This window comes from Cygnus atratus, chromosome 1 (genome assembly GCF_013377495.2).
Source record: "Cygnus atratus isolate AKBS03 ecotype Queensland, Australia chromosome 1, CAtr_DNAZoo_HiC_assembly, whole genome shotgun sequence".
Lineage (NCBI taxonomy): Eukaryota > Metazoa > Chordata > Aves > Anseriformes > Anatidae > Cygnus > Cygnus atratus.
Window position 1 is genome coordinate 46949015 of NC_066362.1, and position 20366 is coordinate 46969380.

Below are 20366 nucleotides of genomic sequence, written 5' to 3' on the forward strand. Positions count from 1 at the left end.
TTATATATTTGATTGAGATAAGCATTATGATAGGTAATATGTCTGACATTTGATACATTGTGCTTGAACATTTTGCAGAAGATAAGAAATCATTGGTTTTTCCAGTGTTTAATAAGAAAATGTATATTACCACTGCTCTTCTTAAATGAAGAAAGATTTTTGTAAAATGGTCCAATAAAATGGTATTTGATGGAAACTGGCTGCATTCTCTGGGGGACTGTAAGATGGATATTTCCATACCATTTGTCATTTGAGTTTGAGGAGTATATGTTCCACTCAATTTACTGGTGTGCTCAGAAGATCTATCTGTATCTGAAGACAAAACATTCACTGGTTAAAAATGAGTTAAAGTTCTCCAAAACATAAAATAGAAAATATTATCAGTCAGCTAGGATTTTCCTGTGCCAGCTAAATACTTAAATGTTAGGAAATGCCAAAGTTAAGGTTATCATATTTAGAAGGTTATGATATTTAAAATGTAAGATGCTTTTACTTAATATGAGGAAGAAGCAGGAATAGAAAAAAAGTTTAAGCAAAATAATAATATGTACCAAATAGTTTCCAGCCTCACAGCCAAAACACAACCATCCTAGAAGTTATCAAGTTTTAGGAAGAAGTCACCAGGAGGCAAGCTCCCAAGAACCTTTCTGAAACCAAGGCCTCTTTAAAAGAAAAGTTAGGAAAAGAGTTTTGTGACAAATTCTGTGGTATGCTTAGAATTACTTCATTATTTTATTCAATACCATCTGTCCTCAAAGGGGAAACATGAAGGTTCATGGTGGTGGGATACAGTAATATCTGAACTACAGGTTTCATGGTAGAAACTAATTTCACAATAAACAATATTTGATGTCCAAGGCAAACTGCATACTTCAGTGAAATTCTTTCATTCAAAATTGCTGAAACAGCTAGGATGTAATAAGCAGGATTAATATTAGTTATTAACATGCAGTTCCCAAGGCTTGTAAACATAATGAAAGACAAAAGAGTATGACTACAAGTAGGCTGTTGCAAAGAGAACCGGTGAGTTCACCAGCTAGTTTTGTCATAACTCCTTGGAAAAGGCAGAGTCTGGTTGATTCCTAACAAAGGAACAATAGGAGAATTTTGCTCTCTACAGCTCCGACAAGAATGTATTCCTTGAAGTGCTTTTGAAAAGTCCAAACTTTTGATTTTATCTTGAACTTACAGTGGTTAGGCAGACTAATTTGTGTTGACTTGTATATTATCACTGTCTGAAGTAATCAAAGTCCTATATTTCATGATTAGCTGCAAACAGGGGCCGCCTTTCAGATCCTGTCAAAACCTCAAAGGATGTTGTTGGGATAACAGATAGAATGGTAAAACATGAAAGAGAAATTTGAAGAAAAAAGGTTCAAGGTAAAAAAGAACCTTGAGGTAGCTTCTGCCTCGGGAAAACACTGTGGAGCATGCAGTGGAGAAAGACACCTAAACTATTTTACTTTAAATTTCATAGATAATAATAAACTTCCATCTATAATTTTGAGAACGACTTACAGAATGACCCAGGAAATTATTGGACAGTTAGGAAATCTAAATAAAATTACAGAACAGTTAACAACCACAGAAATTGATAAAAATTCTAATTGCATTTAGAATAATATGGAATATTACCAAATTAATAGGTCTAGCAAGTATGGCTTCTGCAAACTAAAAGCCAATATCACTAAATTACTAGAATTTATAAACTTAGGATGAAGAATAATCACTTGATAAAAATATTTATCAACACAGTAAATAATGGTCAGAGTTATTATAAATGTCTCATTATTGACTATGACATGCTATAATAGGTATGTCAAAAAGAGAAAATACAGGAAACACTTTTGAAATCTAGAAACCCAGTCACCTCTTTAAATGGGCATGAGTGATTTTCCAATGCTAATGTGCAAAAATAATGACAGAAGTCAGGACAAAAATTAAGAGAAAGAAAAAGGTACGTTGAAACTGATTCAATTTGTATACCCATTAAAAGTTCTTACAAGTTTGTTTTTTGGTCAGTCCTGAAGGTGACTTTTTAAGGAGAAAAGGAGTTGGTGTTCTTCTGTTATTCTCTACAGATTCTCTCACCACTACAGTCCCAGAATTATTTAAGGAGAATATTTCAGGATCCAGAATATTGTAACTGCAGAATGAAAGAAAAGGGAAGAAAGTGGGGAAAAAAAAAAACGAGAGAATTTTGATATAAGCATATAAAATTCAGTTTCTCAAAAGTGAGTTTTCATTTTTTTTCAAAATTTCCATTATATTTCAAAACTTTCAAAAGATATAAAATCTGACCAGTCAAGCAAGCAACCAAAAATGTGCATGTCACCTGTCCTATGACTGAAGACAGTAGTAGTACACTGTATATTCATTTGCATGTGGAAACTGAATTGGTCATGTGACAAACTGACTGATGATACTGTAATTCAAATCTTCACATTAATGGCAATAATATAGTGATCTACTTTAACAGCAATCATTTTAGGAGAAATTTCTTCTCAGAAACAGTAGTTAGGCATTGGAACAGATCGCCCAGGGAGGTGGTGGAGTCACCGTCCTTGGGGGTGTTTAAGAAAAGGCTGGATGTGATACTTAGGGACATGGTTTAGTGGGTAATATTGGTGGTAGGGGGATGGTTGGACCAGATGATCATGAAGATCTTTGCCAACCTTAATGATTCTATGATTTATAATACAGTAAGATATACCTGTCCTGATGCTGTGAACCACAAATTCCAATGTTATATTGCTCTTCCAGTTTCTTTTTAAATAAGTGGTAGTGTGCAATTGCCAGATAAATATTCATCTGAGACCTCCAGGGCATCTCTTCAAGACATATTTGATGAAACTTCTTTCGGTTTAAGTAATTACTCACAATTGGTTTCAGCAGTACCACTAAGGTGCGATGAGCTACTTTTTGCAATTCTTCCTTGTGTTTCCTAAAACAAAATATATGCAGAACAAAAAATTAAACTGTGTTTTCTCAGAGCTCTAGAAAATCAAATCATGATAAAGATACACAAGTATCCCATTACATATTCACAGACTTGTATTAACTTCGGAAGGTTATGTCATATTTCTAGCAAAATGATTTTTGCTTCAGTCAAGAAAAACAATTGTTTTCCATCTTAAGTGCAATTAACACACACTAAATCCTTTCTTATACTTTACAAACTTCAATAAGACATTTTTTTTAGTACTTACAAGAAGTTTAGCCCTATGTTTGAAGTTGCTTGTACCCGAATCATTCAAGCAGATTATTATTCAAAATACGGTGTGTGTTTCTGTCATGGTTTTGGCCAGGATTTAGTTAATTTTCTTCACAGAGACTCAGAGAGCACTGTGTTTTTGATTTTTGATGAAAACAGTGGTGATAACACACAGATGGTTTCAGTTGTTGCAGAGCAGTGCTCGCACAGAGCCAAGGCCGTTCCTGCTCCTCGCGCTGCCCTGCCAGCGAGGGGCTGGGGGAGCACCAGGAGCTGGGAGGGGACACAGCCAGGACAGCTGGCCCAGGCTGACCAGAGGGATGTCCCACACCGTGTGGCGCCATGCTCAGCAATAAAGCTGGGGTAAAGAAGGAGGAAGGGGGGACGCTGGGAGTGATGGCGTTTGTCTTCCCAAGGAACCGCTCTGTGTGACGAGCCCTGCTTTCCTGGAAGTGGCTGAGCACCTGCCTGCCGATGGGAAGCAGCGAATAGGTTCCTTGGTTTGCTTTGCTTGTGCACGGCTTCTGCTTTACCCACTAAGCTGTCCTTATCTCAACTTGTGAGTTCTTGCACTTTTACCTTGCTGATTCTCTCCCCCATCCCACCTGGGGAGAGTGAGCAAGTGGCTGTGTGGTGCTGAGCTGCCTTCTGGGGCTAACCACAACAGTTTCACACAATCTGTTCAGGAAATGGAGGATCTACTATTTTACTGTAAATTTGGATCATTCTTTTTATTGCTATGTTTTGGTAGCTTCAGATCCTCAATCTGAAGAAAACATTCTATTTCAAATACGGATTCCTGGCTTTAATTTCCAGTCATAGATTTTGTTTGTTTCTCTGCCAGATCAAACACGTCTGTATTACTTGTATTTTCTCTTTTTGAATATACATAACAATATTGTAATCAAATCACATCTCATTTTGATAAACCAATCCCTTTATCATTCCAAAATATTTTTCTTCTTGTTTTCAGCCTTTAAAATGTAGACAGAATTGCATACTGTATACGATACTGATTATTTTATACAGCAATAATATTATGTATGATGCAAATGAGCAGCTGAAAGAGCAAAAAGCCCAGGATAGGTTAGACATCGCCTGCCTTGCACTGAAAGACATGAAAATCATGTTAAGGAACTTTTCTTTTTCTGTGGAGGACAAAAAATGGACAGTTCAGGTACATATTTAGAAGATCATGTACAGAAGACTTTTTCAGAGATCTTTGTTTAAAATACTTCTAGAATCTGTTATGTGATTGCTTATATTCATATATTTTCTAGTTTTCTAGTTGCTAACTGCTGGAAGTGTAAGTGACCAAAGCACCAGTTAATGAATACTATTAATTCCTTTAGTTCAGAATGTACTGTTATTGCTAAATTAGCTAAATGCATATAACTATCAGCCAAAAGAAGGGGTTTCATTTCTTGCTATCAAGGAATGGTTTTCTGAAAGTTACAGAACAGATAAGCCAAAAAGACTAGCAGAAGGATGATAAAAATTGATACAGGAACAAATAAATATTCTTTATTAGATTTCTAACAACTAAGCTCCCCAAGATAGTTTGAAAAGCATTATAATACGCAGATTAACACAGCTTTTCATCCATAATAAATTAACATACTCAAGCTAACACAACTGAAATACAGTCTTTGATTATTAATACAAAGACCTTAAGATCTCCTACAGTTATTCTCTGAAATAGCGATGAGATAGATTTTTTTCCATAGACTGGAAGCCAGTTTTATACCAAGCTTAAGCAGAAAACTGAACTTTGCACAAATTCATCCGTTTCACAGGAAAAAAAGTTAAAATATACACTTAACTGTAAACTAGATTTCAGACAAAATGCTTTGGTTCTGTAAAGCAATCTGACAACTTGCATTCATTTACCTTTGTGCTTCTGGAGATTTCATTATGTCTGGATGTTTCACAAAATACTGTCTAAGAGTCTGTCTTTTTCTAATAGGGCTCAACGTTTCTTGTCTTTGTTTCTTCAAAGCTGATGCCTCTGGTTTCTTTAAAGCTGAGGTCTCCACACTCTTTAAAAACAATCTTTTGTGACAATCTTAAATACACTTCAAATATTATGTCAAATATTTGATATGTCAAATGGCTGACACTAGGAAGCCAACTATTGTTTCATATACTATTGGTTTCTATCTCAAAAACAATTACTTTCTTCACTATTGTTATAAATAGTAAAAATCTGCAATGCAAAACCAGAATGAAAAGTCTTTCCCACATCTATCTCAGATGCTAGAAATAATACAGCATTACTTAAGGGTTATGAGGGAGAAAACTCTTCCTCAAAAACAATACAAATCCATTAAGATTTTTCTTACGTGGGAATAAAAGCACAAATATATTTTAGAAGAATTCTAAACAAATAGCCTTTACTGTGCAATTAGAATGTCTGCAGAGGAAACAATTACTCATGAAAAAGTCTAAGTACAACATATTGCATAAAAAGGCCTAAACTGATCTCCTTTTCTTAATGTGATGGTACCCAAGGCATACATATTTGTTTTTCTAAAGGGAGCATATGAAAGCTCTCATTGATTTTGGAATTCATTACTCTGACTTATCTCAAATACCTCACAACAGTTGGTTTTTCACATAAATCCAATGTGAACTTTTCTTCTTGGTTTTAGGAGTGCAGAGGTTTGCTGAGTGAGAGTTTGTACCCTGGATTTTAGCAATTTTAGCAATTAAGTATGTCTTTTTTTCATGACACAGTTTTTTTAAAAATATTTTTAAAAATATTTTTGTGCTTATGGCAATGCTGCCAAGTAAAGACAAACATGACTCCTTACAAGTAAAACTCACTTTCTGGAACTCCCCAACTCCTCTGGTGTACTTCCTGGTGCCTTCAGGCAGAGTGGGAGAACTTGTTTCTGGTCTTGAAGTTCCATTGATACAGAGAAGGTGGTCATTCCTCCTGACAAAGAAGTAATAATGATAAACTTATGATCATGTTAAACTCCCTTCATAGTTAAAGGGTTTTCTTTGGGAACAGGTATAACACATGCAATTTGTATTTCACTAGGAGTTGTAAATTTGGCAGTTTTTCTTTCCTATCCCACTGCCTCATAATAATACAGTGAATTATATTCACTTATAAAGTATTATAAAGTGGTGTCTGTGAAAAGGAAAAGTCTGGAAATTGCTGATGGTAGACAGGATCTTTGAACAGACACAGTAACTTCTCAGCTTCAAGGGAGGAGTCTCCATGTACAACACAGTCTCAGTACAACAGTTTCTGAGCTGTATAAACTTTCTGCGTTCAAGGAACTTCTGCAGACTAGGAGCCATGGGAATGGCTACAGATGGGACTACAACCATGTACAATTTACAGTTTCTGCTGTAATTGTGACACCGATGAACCCAAGTATTAACTTTACAGTACAACTATAACAGCAACCTACCTTTTCAAGTAAGCTTGCACATTTCCTGACCATTCCAGGACATTTTGAACCTTCTCTTCATTCAGGATTTTGTTCAAAACTTGAATAAAGAACTCAAGAAAACGTGATTTGTTTTTGAATTTCATCACTGCAAAAAAGCAATAAATATTTTTTTTTCTATTTATTCTGTAACAGGTTTCTGAATTCAGCTTTAATTACAACTGTGTATCTCTCAAAGCATACATTCATGTTATGTTGCATGCTGATAAAATAAAAGAAGGTAGATTTAGATTAGATATAAGGAAGAAATTCTTTAATATGAGGGTAAGTTTGCCCAGAGAAGTTGTGGATGCCCCATCCCTGGAACTGTTCAAGGCCAGGTTGGATGGGGCTTTGAGCAACCTGGTCTAGTGGAAAGCGGCCCTGCCTATACAGGGGGTTGGAATTAGATGATCTTTAAGGTCCCTTCCAATCCAAACCATTGTGTGATTCTATGGTCCTATGATAAAGAAAAGACATACTGATACTAAAATCAGATAGGTCATGATATACAACAGCAGTTGCTAAATACTAATTTTTGTGACTGGGCATCCAGAATCACAGCTTCACTGTATTTACATACACTCCTAGGGCGACAAATATTATACACACTAAGAAAACAGTTTTGGAACTATTTTTGTGTTATTATATAATAATATTCAACATGACTAATTGTACACTTGCCTGAAAATGCAGGGAAAAGAAAAAGAAAAAAAAACAGAACAATAAACGAAGTAACTGCATCCTATTCACTTAGGCTGTTCTTCTCAGTGACAGCCACATTAGTGTACAAGCATCTCACAGTTCTCACTGCAGCAGTGGAGCTGCATTGTAGATTTAGGCAGCTTTTTAATTGTTTGCAAACTGCTTTGACTGTTGAGCTGTCTTGAAAAATTTTTATCAAGAAATAAACGAGCATTTATCCTATCTGAAAGCTATATTAATTTTACAGGCTGGGCTCCACTGTTACTTTGAATACCTGTACTAAAAAAAAATTAAAAAAAAAAAAAGCATTGGCAAAGGCCACATACCAGAAACTTAAATCCTACTTCAAAAACACAAGGGTATTCAGTCTATTGTGAATTCCTCTTTCAGCAACAAAATTTAATGTGGAAATGGTGTCTCTCAATTTAAAAAGAACATTCCACAGAAATGAAAATTTTGAAGGCTTGGCACAACTGTAAAAATGACCACATTTTCAAGTTCATGAGAAAATAAATGTTATCAAAATTATTTTAACTATTAATATTTTATATATTAAATATATAATCTAAACATGTTTTAAGTATTTCATATACTTCTAAATTTGACTATATTAAAGATTTTTTAAGCTATGTTTTAGTTGATTTTGTATATATAAGAACAAAGTGAAGAAAAAGTTTTTAAGAGCTTATTCCAAGCTATAAGGAGATTGCTTTATATTGGAAAATTTCTAAAGTAAAGAAGCCTTTACAACTAAAATAGATGCCAATCATCCTACCTTCACGATAAGCAGTGTTTGATGTCCAACATGAAATTATAGGGTAGAGGAACAAAGGATCTTCCTGTCCTGTAAGTTCTGATCCATGAACTACATCAATAAACAAATCAAATCCATTATGACAAGTAGTGACAGTGTAAAATAGAAACTCTACATGGAACCATAACCAAAGACTAGAAAAATCCTTTAGTACAGTTGCTTTTAAATCTCTCACTGTCATCCAGAGAGAAATTTAAAAGCTTGCTCTCTTGTAACATGAATAACTGTGCCACTGTGTAATGAAGAGCTTACAGATATGACTGATGAACTTCCAGATACTAGACTAATGAGCAAAATGTCTGGAGTCCATCAGAGGTATAACATCTCCATACAAATCATCTGTGGAGGAGATGATTTGTGCAGTAAGGAAATGTCCAAAAAAGATATTTCAAGATATACAGTATGAACTGAACACATGATGCTATTAATGACTAGTGCTTATGCACATACTTGGTACACAGACACCATAAGTAGATAAAAGAATATATTTTTTCTTCACCTAAATATTTATGTAAATAAATTTAATTGCATATTATAATATATAAATATTCCTATACATGATGTTTTATATGTGTAAATAGTATATAAAATATATAGGTGAACAATAACTTGGATTCAAGCTTCTGAGAGTTAAAGACAACTGTGTTACCAACTGATGAGCACAAGAACAATGTTACATGTGCTACTTGATATTTTGCCTTGATAAAGATATATAACCTACAAACTTTATGCTGAGGTGACTTCCATGGTTGAAAAAGATGAATGCAGCTGGTCCCTGAAAAATGTGAGGTTAAAAATGGACTCTATAACAACCAGTTGTGATTGCAGATCAACAGCTGCAACCTCCATTGGCAACAGTCATGCAAACAGCATCCTATTAAATAGGACAGACAGCAGGACAAGCAGATTATTTATTATTATTTTTAGGTCAAGTCACATCCCCTGTTGGTGTTCTCTCCTATTTGAGAAGTTCAACAAGATATTACTTCAAGTGAGGATTTTAACAAAGAATAGTACTTCCCAAAACATTTAAAATGGGAAAACATTTGAAATTTCAAAATTTAATATTGCAATGTGTGAACTTTTCCTCAGTTTCCTACAGAAGACACAGATTCAGCTCTTTTTCATTTTTCTCTTAGATAATCATCAATGGAATAGTAAGTATTGATTCACTTTTAAGAATTTCCGATGAAAAAGGCTTTTGCCGATACTTTTTTTCAACAGCATGCCCTACAAGCGTGCAAATTGTCCTAAATCATTTATACATATTTGTATGGATGGATGTAAGCTTTGTTATTTGTTATGCATGGCAACAGCAGAAGACTCCTGTATTGACTAGTATACAATTATCCTATTGGAGCAACAGAGCAGACTTCAGCAGTCAAGTATTTGTCAATTGATGAAAACATGTTCTTCTTTAACTGATCAACTTTAACTTTCTATTAAGAAAGAATGGAACATCATTTTATTAAATAATCAATGTAATTTCCAATTAACTTACAGAACTCATTCATCCTGTAACTTGTCCTGCAGAAATGCAGGCATCAATGTCAGCAGCAGAAACTGAAGGATCAGTGCATAGATAACAGAATTTTTGCATCATGCTTTTTATCCTATTTGTCACAGAAATACTTTCTCTTCTAAAATATATACATATGTGTATACAGAGACAGTAGAAGACAACTAGAACATGAATCAGCAGTGTGCTGTTGCAGCAAAGATGAGCTGCACAGAGCCAGCAGGTCAAAGGCAGTGACTATTGCCCTCTATTCAGCACTTGTGAGACCACACCTGGTGTGTTTGGTTTTGAACTCCATAGTACAGTGAAGGGCCACCAAGATAATAAAAAGCTAGAGTGCATGACAATGCAAGGAGAGGCTGAGAGAATTGGATGTATTCAGTCTTAAGAAGAGAAGGCTAAGGGGAGTTTACACCTATGTAACAGGAGAAGTACAGAAGGTACAGCTCAGACTGTCCTCAGAGGTGAACACCGACAGCACAAGAGGTGATAGCTGCAAGTTGGAAAACACAAAATTCCAAACAGATATTAAAAAAATAAACAAAAACTTTTAACCATAAAGGTGGTCAAATATTGGAACAGGTTGCCTATAAATATTATGAAATCTCTTTCATCAGAGAGATTTAAAACTTGACTGGAAAAGTACCAGTGCAACCTGATCTCTGGAATAAATTACTTCCAGAGATGCCTTCCAACCTAAATTATTCTATGATTCTATACAGGTTCCAAGGAGTAGAAAATACCAGGTAAATACAATGGAAAAAAATCTGTGGTGGCTCTGTGTTCTAAATTTTTATGAAATTTTCTTCTTCAGTCCTATTTACTACTTCATCTAAATTTGGCAGAACAACTAGCATGTAAATTCTTGTGCTTAATCCAGACTCTAAGATATTTTAAAGTTGATATAATCATTGCTGAGTTACAAGGTAGTAAAATGCTACTCCACGTGCAACTCCTTCACAAAGAGAACAATTTCTCTTAACCATATCCAGGAATCCTTTCATATACTACAAATTCCTGCAATGGCCATTACTACTAGCAATGGTAGGGTGGTAAAACATGCAATATATAGGCAATAGTCTTTGCCCTTGCATTTTCTGATTTACAAAGATAAAGCAAGCCTCAAAAACATGGAACAAAATTTACACGGATCAGTAGAATATATTTAACAGCACAACAGGACAATGACCACTCCTTTCTAAGAAGGAATGAATGTTTGTGTGGAAATGATGAAAAAGATTAATAAAAGTCATTATAAACACCACTACAAGGTATAAATAAGCTCACAGAAATTATGATTTTGATTTATCATCAAAGATATATGAAATAAAAGTTCTTAGGCAAACAATATTTACAGATGAACCATAGTAAACTGTATGGAATATGGTAAAAATGTTTAATAGTACACCCACCTGGTTTTGTCAGTCTCAGGAGATTTGATTCAAGAGCATTTAGATTTTCTGTTGCTTTTTCCATTGCAGCTAAATGGGATGTCTTTGCAGAAATGTTCTGAAATATCAGGTACTTAGTTATAAAAACTTAGCTTTTACCTAACTAAAAAGAGCACATCAACAGTGAAGTTTGGATTAGATCCTAAATCTTATTCCATGTTTGGTAATTTAACCAATATTGTCCTCTTTGTAAATGAGCTAAAATTGATGTTCATAAAAATGTTAATATAGCTTCAAAAACTTGGCCATGATACATTTTTGATTGGTCCCCAAGGGAGCCAGTGAGTTCTCATTGCCCCCCCCAGAAAAAAAAAAAAAATGTAGGAATGTAGGGAAGTCCCACAGGCTACTAGAGCAGCATATTTGAAGAAATTTTTTGACCAAATATGTTGCTTTCCAGAAAAAAAAAAAAAATATATATATATATATATACATACTCTTTTGTAGATTAGTTACTTCCTAAAGATATGAAAATCTTCCTCTGGAAGCCAAGTTCTTTCTTTCATTTTAATGAAAATGTAATTTTCAGTCAGCGCTATTTACCTCAAGGTATTATATTGTTCCTATGACCTTAGATTACTTTCTCTTTTTTTTTTTTTTTTTGGTATGAGCTTGAGAGCAGCCATCACAAACTCAGCAAGAAGCAATGGAGAAAATCATTTGTTCTGGATTCTACCAGTGTCCTACAGGTGTTTGTTTTTTTTCCAGAAATCCTTCCCTGTAAGCTGATTGATTGACTTGCTGCTCCTCTCAATTTATGTTTCATGCTCACAGTGCTTGTTTTCTTCCTGTCTCATTATTCCTATTTTCTTATATCTTTTTCAAATCTCCTCTCTAGTAAAATCTCTTCCAAAATTATTTAAAGAAAAACAGACAGAAAAGTATGCAGAATCAACACTTCACTCTAATTCTAAGTTGTCGGAAATCCTCCACAACCTACTGCATCTCTTTGTAATTTAAGAATTGAGGTTTTGAGGTTGAAAGTTCTTCCTCCACTGAGATTTTTTTTCAGTCTACGAAATTCCCAAGCCACTCTCCTACTATGACTCTGTTTCAAGTAGCTGCTACACAAAATGAGAGGCCAAGTTTCTACACTAGGATATTTTTGAATTTCCTTTCTTATACAATTATTTAACTGATTTTTTTTTAATTTATTTTCTTATTTCTGTAAGACATTCCTGCAAACTGTATGTACAGATCAATTAGGGATGCTGGTAATGATATCTGCAGGATCCTAATGGCTCAGAACTGTAGTATTGCTAACCCCTCTCCAGTTCAACTAGAGGAGGCCCTGTACCCACTGCAGTCTGCAACTGGTCCCAACAAAGATGGTTGTAATCAAACAGAAGCTTCTCAGCTGTATTCTTGGGAATTCCTACTCTATTAGGAAACTCTTATTCCATACAATCACTTCTAAAACAGAAGTTAATAAATATGGTCTTTAAAATAATAAAATAGCATATTTAGAGAAATTATAAAGTGAATGTAAGAACAATTACTTCTTTGTTAGTGTGTGTTTCTTCAGTTTCTGCAGCTCCTGAGCGACAGAGTGAGGCTGTTTGCGAGGAATCCAACAAATTTTTCCCATAGTTAATAATAATTACTGCTAGTTCATATTCCTTCCATGAATGTAGAACCTATTAAAGAATCATCTATTATACTTTTTGTTTTGCATAACATGTAATGTTTAATTATTATCTACTTACAGTTGTCAAAATGCATTAATATTATAAATAGAAGCTAATTACTCAATACTTAAGTTTCCCTTAATAAAACAATAGGACTATAGACCTTTAAAATACTTGGAATTGCAGATATACTGTCTATGTGTTATGCTTCTGCTTAGCCATAGACTCTGTTCCTCAGAGAATAGAAATACTTAACCAGAAATATCTATTGCAGCACTTGACATTCTTCCTGGCAGTACTGCCATCAACGAATATAAGGCTAAGTAGACGATCCTCATTTACCTCTCTGGTATCGAGTGCACATTTGAAAATCTCAACCATATTAGTGAAATTTCTCTAATAAAATAGAATAGTGAAATTTTGAAAAATATGAAAATTATGATTTAACAGTGTCTCATGTATTTTAGCTGGTTTTATCTTCTTTAGATAGAGCTCTGAAGACTGAAGTGTATATGCAATGTAGTTTCACGTTGAGATGTTTGCCTTTGGAATAGAAAATAAGTATACAGGTTACTTTGATTGTACAGTAAACAGCCCAATTAACTCAGAGAACTTTATAGCATGGATTAATTAGAAGCTTTTGCAATTCACTCATTCTGTTTGCTACTCTGTATACTATTCTGTTGCAATACTACCTTTAAAGAAAAAAATCTGCAATACAAACAGTCATTTAACTGGAGAATCCAACAACAAGCACTATACTAAGGTTAAGATAGAGCAAGTTTTCATACTGGAGGAATCAAAAAAAAAAAAAACACAGAACTTTTCAGGACTGAGAAATGATATGTAGAAATAGCCACAAGAAAACATCTTAAAGAAAGGAGCTACTTAAGAATGTAAGTATTGTACTTATTGCAAAAAGATCTTACTAAAACAAACTTAGCAAAAGTATCTAAACTGAGTATAACACTTACCAGTAATGGAACATTGTCTTTAATAAATCAGGATATTAAGGACATTTAAATAATATATTTTTTAAAATATATTAACTAAAGTCTAGGCAAGACTACACGTACACTGAGACAAGATACAATAAGGCTTTGAAGTTCCTGGAAAGTACCAGGAAACACGGAGAAATATTGGATGCCTTTTGGGTCAGACTTTTTTGATCCTGGAACCAGCACTGCCTTGCTCATAATGAAATTACTTGAGTCACTTGAGGTTCACCTATTTGACATTTTTTGACGCATACAGGATTAAAAATGCAAAAGAGAATCACTGAGATTGGACACGCCATGTCCACACTTGAACAGAAGATAATGAGTTTATCAGTTAACTCCAAATAGATGTTGATAAAGAATGTTACCACATGAAAGTTATTTTGGAAACTGAGATGCAAGATTATTCAGAAATCTCTTTTTAAAAATGTGTTTCTTCAAGCGATTGCTCAGGTCTCAGCCACCTGTTGTGAATGTCTCATGGATAACTCCCCGAAAATCCTCACGTGACATCAAACACACCATTTCCTTGGAATTATTATTTCTCTCTCTTAGTAAATCCAGGCTTACATTTGCAATTGTGTCCTCCCTCATTTGGTAAGCTGATTGCTGACACGGCTTGAGATGAACAACCTTTTAGTACTAAGTTCACAGGTGAGTGAACTGTAAGAAATATTTAATGAGTAACAGCTTCTTTATTGATGATGCAAGAGTAGTGATTCAAGTACAGCAAAAGGTTTAATTTCCTAGTGCCACAAACATCACTTCCAATATTGTGGAATTGAGCAGACAGCTCTGAGGTTGGCGACTACCAGGAGCTGAACTGTAAGAGCCAGAGGCTCTAGCCTGAGGGCCAGAGTCTCTACAAAGTTAGAAGCACTAACAGATATTATTGGCCCTGACAACCCTCAACCGCCCTGACAACCCTTAAGCGGGCCCTCTCTCCATGGGCCCAGGAGCTCTCTTTCAGCTCAGACCTGAGCCTAGAGTCCCTGCCTGAGCTATGTTGTAGGAGTGCTGATCTCCGGCACACTCAAAGCCATGACTGTGTTTGGCCGTGGATCCACTGGTCTGGACACCTGACACATTAACTGACTCCTCAGTTTGTCCTAGGAGTGCTCCCATCATGATGGACCCACCTTCTGGGCTGTGTCTGACCCTGGCTACCCTCACCAGACCTGATCCTGACTTGCAGATTGACTTCCCAGCTTGACCCAGCTCATCACCACAAACTTGCCCAATGATCTGGACTCCTGGTTGAACCTGACTGCCACCTCTGGTCTGCCCTGTTCCTCAGCTGGGAACGCTGGGACCATCCCTCGCCGGCGAGGCATTGCCCTGGCGGCCATGGGCATTGCCCTCACATCCTGGCTCCACAGCCCTCGCTATGCCCAGACACTGCCCTCACAGCCAGTAGCAAACACATTGATTAATACCAAAACAAGATATCACTCTGAAGGCCAGCTTATTAAATGTTTTTTGTTTTTTTCTTCTGTCAAAAGCAGTGTCTTAAAGAAAGTTGTAAGCACAATAATATACAACATACCTTTGCTGTATAAAATGAAGTACAAGCTATCATATGCTGAATACTCTCATAACATCCAGCCTGTCTCCTTTGCAAAATAGCACTTGGAATTTCTTGAAGGACAGCCAAGCACTTAATGAGGATCTGTAAACACAAGGATTAAAGCAAAGTTTGGAACCTGCAACACACAACTTTGTACCTCTGTTCCATGTATTGCATTTGATGGTAAACTTTAAAATCCAACAGTTATGATGAAATGTTAGCTCTACAAAAAACAGTAGTAACATCTCCATTCAATGTAATGGCTTCAAGATTTCATCCACAACCCTTTGGAATAAATGACAAGTTCACAAAAAAACACTTAAATATTAAATTATAGATACATAATATCTCTGCTGATTTAATTAAAATGAAATCAAAGAATGCTTAATTCAGTGAGATGACATACTCCTAGTAAAACACTGCTTAAAACTATATTGAGCTGGTCAGAATTTTAAAAGAAAGAAAAATGTTTCTGGTATGCTTGAAAAGACAGTACAAAAGTTGCATGTTTCTCCTGTATATTTGCTGAATCAAAAAAAAAATCTGCTGCTTCAGAAATGACAGGAAAGCATTCAGGTACTCTGTTCTCAAAGAAAAGGTGCTTGCTTGCTTCTGGAAAGGTACAGTTGCCTGAAAACCATAGACTGCATTATCAAAACAGGGGAAAAAATATAGGGGGGGGGGGGGAAACACATGGGCAAATGCTGCTTTTCTTTCCTTAGAATTGTTATTTGCAAGTGGCATACAATAGAAGTTACATCACAGATTCCATTATAATTTTAAAATACCAATGAATCGCCCTCCAGCAACAACCAATATTCTGCATTTACCTTAGCCTATCTGAGAGCAGAATCTGTGCAACTTACACTGAACATATATACTGGAAATTCATAAAACCAATAAAGGCTTTTCTTTCAGCAACTCCTTAGAACTTGAAGCCTACATGTTTGGCTTTCCCAAATATATGTATACTCAATTACAAGTTTAATTAGTATCACTATAATCACAGGAACTGGGTGAAAGCTCTCACTTAAAATGCTCTCACCTGAACGACTGGCACTGCAGAAATCTTGTGATAAATAATTGGAACAAGGAGACCATAACATTGTACAACAGACTGCAGTGTATAACTTGCATCACTCAACCAATTACCAAGATCAATTGCCACAGTCATCCTTTCACATTCTGCTAATCTACCAGCCTGTAAAAGAAAAAAAACATTTTGACTCAAATATAAATACCATTGTTTAAAATCATTTCAGGGAGTGAAAGAAGACAGACATTACTACCATTTAAAAAGCAGTGTGAGCAGCACGTAAGATAAAAGTTTAAAAATGAATTTACAGTGACGCCCATTAGAAGTATATAAACAAATGCAACTGTATTCATGATTCTAAAGGAAACCATTTGTCTTAATTTTGCCCTCTGAATTTATCCACTTAGTTTGTAATGCCTGATAGCAACATTTAACCTGTGTGGAGTGGAAGTTTCACATGCAAAGCTCTCAGAGTGGGTAAGGGGGGCGTAACAATTCTGTTTTTTCCCTTTCAGCGGTCTGCCACAGTTGTTGCATATGTGAGCAGATCCACTAAAGTCACTGTGTCATTGAATACTCACATTTGTAAGACGCAAGTACTTCAGCAAAGAAAGAGTGGAATAGTAATGGAATAATAGAGAAGGCAAAGAAAAAGAAACTTAACATGCCATTGTACTATAAGAAAGCCTAAAATAAGCTAAAAGAAACTTAGCATATTGAAACCATGAAACCTTGTTAGGAGTTCAATATTAATGAAAACATACATATTAAATAGCAGAAATGTTAACAAATAAAGCTGCCAGCTGCCTTTTAGTGGGACAAAAACAATCATGATTAAATCTCTTACTTTAAACACAGTCTAACACCACTGAAGTTAAGGAAAAACCTTCCCCAGCTGGAAGCAGTGGGCTTTGAATTAGGATATTAATGAGAAGTAACTAGTTAGAGATCATCTTTCCACCAAGATACAAACTAACCAACATTATTTTAAGCTACACATACTTGTTCCTTGTAAAGTATCTCATTGGAACAGACGGAATCACAAAAGAGTCCTCCTTCCATGACGTTAATGTCACAGATAGCAAATATATTCCTCAGAAAGAGGTACAAGGTGATAGGAGAAGTCTGAGATACAGTCTCAAGACGTAACCTACAAAAGAAAAAAAGCAAAAGAGCAGTAAAAACATGTTTATGATGATTAAGACATCTCATACCTGAAATTGCAGTCTTTAATAGTAACATGACAGACAGGAAGGATTACTACAGGTACTGCTAGAAATGAGATTTACACATAAAACTGAAAAAAAATTGCTTTAAATTCCTAGCTTAAAAAAAAAAAAAATTAAAGGGATAAGACTCCTTTTCAAACTGTTCTCCACCTTCTAATATCCTAAGACAACTTTTATGTAATTGTTTCATCTAATCCAGTGAAATTTAGTTTGAATTTTCTTTAAAAACTTGGGATGCTACATCTTGTTTGTTCTAACTGTCTTCTTTTACATGCTATTTTTCTGTACTGACAATAATGCATGCAGTTGGGAAGCACACTAAATATTAATGACAGACTCCTTTTCATCCATTGACGTCTTTTGTTACAAGTTTCAAAATAGTTTTTTTCTTCTGCCTTTTGTGCATGTGTGTGCTTTCTTCCCTGGGAATAGGGATGCATTTGTCCTGCTTTTTCTTTCTTTTTTTTTTTTTTTTCTTACAGCACCAATCCTATTATTTTGAAGTATAAGAAGTAAATTTCTACTTCTCCTTGATTGCGTTTTGTAAAACAGACTGAAACTCAAGAAGGAATACCAAACAGACAAATTCACATGCTTGACATTACCAAGATATCAACATGGCTTCCAGCTGGAAACAGTTTTCCTTTCCTTCCAGCTCCCTCTACTGTCTAAATTCTCTGTACGGTCATGCTAGTCCAGTTAATTTCTTAGCTACCAAATAGTAAAACTGAAACTGTCTTATTTCAGGTGTCATAGTACAGCTTCGAGAATCTTCCATATTAATTGTATGAAATATGTTAATAATGGTAATTAATAATAATAATAATAACAACAATAATAATAATGCTTTGAGTTAACTTTCTGAAAAGCAAAAACCCTGAACTGCTTTGCACAGCTATTTAAAGTTTGCTGTCTTCATTTGATTTATTTGAAAGTAAGTTCATTCAAATGAACCTACTTTACCTATAGAAATGTACGGTTTTTTTTTGTTTGTTTTTTAAAAAAGGTTAGAAAAGAAGATAAATGAAGAACAAGAGGGGAAAAAAAATCACAAAGGCCAGACTTGTATTCCTGCATTGTTCTCAGGCCAGGGAAAGATTAAAGACATCCACATAGTCATAAAATAGGATGCCTAGTGATTATCTGCCTGAATCAAAGCAGTCCATAGGTTGCCTGTAAAACTCAAGTGGCATGTAAAGTCAAGGCCCTCAGTCAGCTTGCATGCCTGGTATCAGGCACACTGGTGACACTTGAAGGACAGATGGGATACACACCGGTGGTCTGGCTGAGCCCCAGACAAGTACACTTACACACATTACCTTCTCCTGTAACATGATTTAAAGCACACACACGACTATACTGTCTGTTTGCATTCAGTGAGAAATTGCTGTTGCATTACGATGAGAAAACTGTGAGCTCTGATGCAAGTTTGACAAAATAATACAAAAAAAAAAAAAAAAAACCTCCAGCTGCATTGTATGTCTCAGAATAGCTGATTACTGGTTATTCTGTCCATGAAGTGGAAATGGAATTATGACCAAATTTTAAAAAATCCCCCTAATATCTACTGCTTCAAACTAAGATCTTTTTTACCACAATGTTTCACTGAACCATTAAAAGCACATGCAATAAGGTTGTTTATTGTCATTACGGTTTCAAGACTAAGTCAGCCTGTCAAACTGAAACTCAGAGGCTGCAAAACTATTTCTTATCTCCTTCACAAGGTTGCCAAAACTTTCCTAAAGATAGAATTAGCCTTAAAAGAAATGGACACAAGTGAAGAGGATGAATTGTATTCAGATATTTAAGATGTGAATTTATTCTTAAATCATAAGCAGTAGAACAACATTTAAAAGGATTCTTTTTTATTATATTTCATATCTATTATTTCATACAAATCTCTTTTTTTTTTTTAATAAGGAATTCATTTAATTATGTTTTGATTGAATTACAGTGAATTCAACCTGAAAAATTCTAGCTTGGCTTTGCCATAATGAAAATTACATATATATATATTCTAAAGTGCTTTAGTATGTTTAAAAATTATTGTCAGGTTTATATAGTCACTCCAAAACAAAACTAACAATCATTTACCCATTTTGTGTGGTGTTCCAGACAAGATTTTCAGAATTTATGAACATTATTGCTCCCTTAATTGGAACTGAAAGTCAAGAATCCAGTGCATATCACATATTTTGCATATAAAAATGAATCACATGGTATTAATGGACAATTTATAAATGTTTCCCAATTATCTAAAGTAATAAAACAATCATTATAAAGAATTAGTTGAGTAAATGCTAGCAGTTCCACAAATATGAAAAATCCTCTTCTAATTATTCCACACTATATCCTTACAACACATTTCACACCTTTTTTGTAGGATGTTTTTCACATCACTAGTCTGAACAAAAATTCACAGCCTGGTACTCTTCAAAATAAAATCTATAATTAACTAGTATTTTAATTTTGTTTTTGCCAGTAATTTTGTTTTTACCTGTTTTCAGATATAGTCAAATTACTTCTTGCAGAAATAACAGCTGTATTGCCAGGCAGTGGAGAAGAATTTGAAACAAAATAATCCCACGTTGGTGAAAATGCTTCTCTGGCTAATGTATAGTTGCCAGTCTGATAGGCTACCTAAAATAAATAACTAAATTAATTAAATAAATAAATAAAGGTTATTTATGTAACTTTTTACAGAAAAAAAAATAGATTTCATTTTATATACTAGTTGCTAATTGAAACAAAACTAACAAGTT

At 34.8% G+C, this 20366-nt stretch overlaps 1 protein-coding gene across 1 annotated transcript in view; it reads right to left on the bottom strand.

Moving 5' to 3' along the window:
* CFAP54 (cilia and flagella associated protein 54) overlaps positions 1 to 20366 on the bottom strand; it is a 113024-nt gene that overhangs the window by 49968 nt on the left and 42690 nt on the right. The window contains 13 exon segments of the mRNA XM_035551906.2: positions 131 to 312; positions 2004 to 2146; positions 2714 to 2944; positions 5105 to 5253; positions 6041 to 6152; positions 6640 to 6766; positions 8138 to 8227; positions 11108 to 11204; positions 12646 to 12783; positions 15319 to 15441; positions 16385 to 16540; positions 17378 to 17525; positions 20102 to 20244. Coding sequence (XP_035407799.1) covers positions 131 to 312; positions 2004 to 2146; positions 2714 to 2944; positions 5105 to 5253; positions 6041 to 6152; positions 6640 to 6766; positions 8138 to 8227; positions 11108 to 11204; positions 12646 to 12783; positions 15319 to 15441; positions 16385 to 16540; positions 17378 to 17525; positions 20102 to 20244 — 1839 coding nt within the window.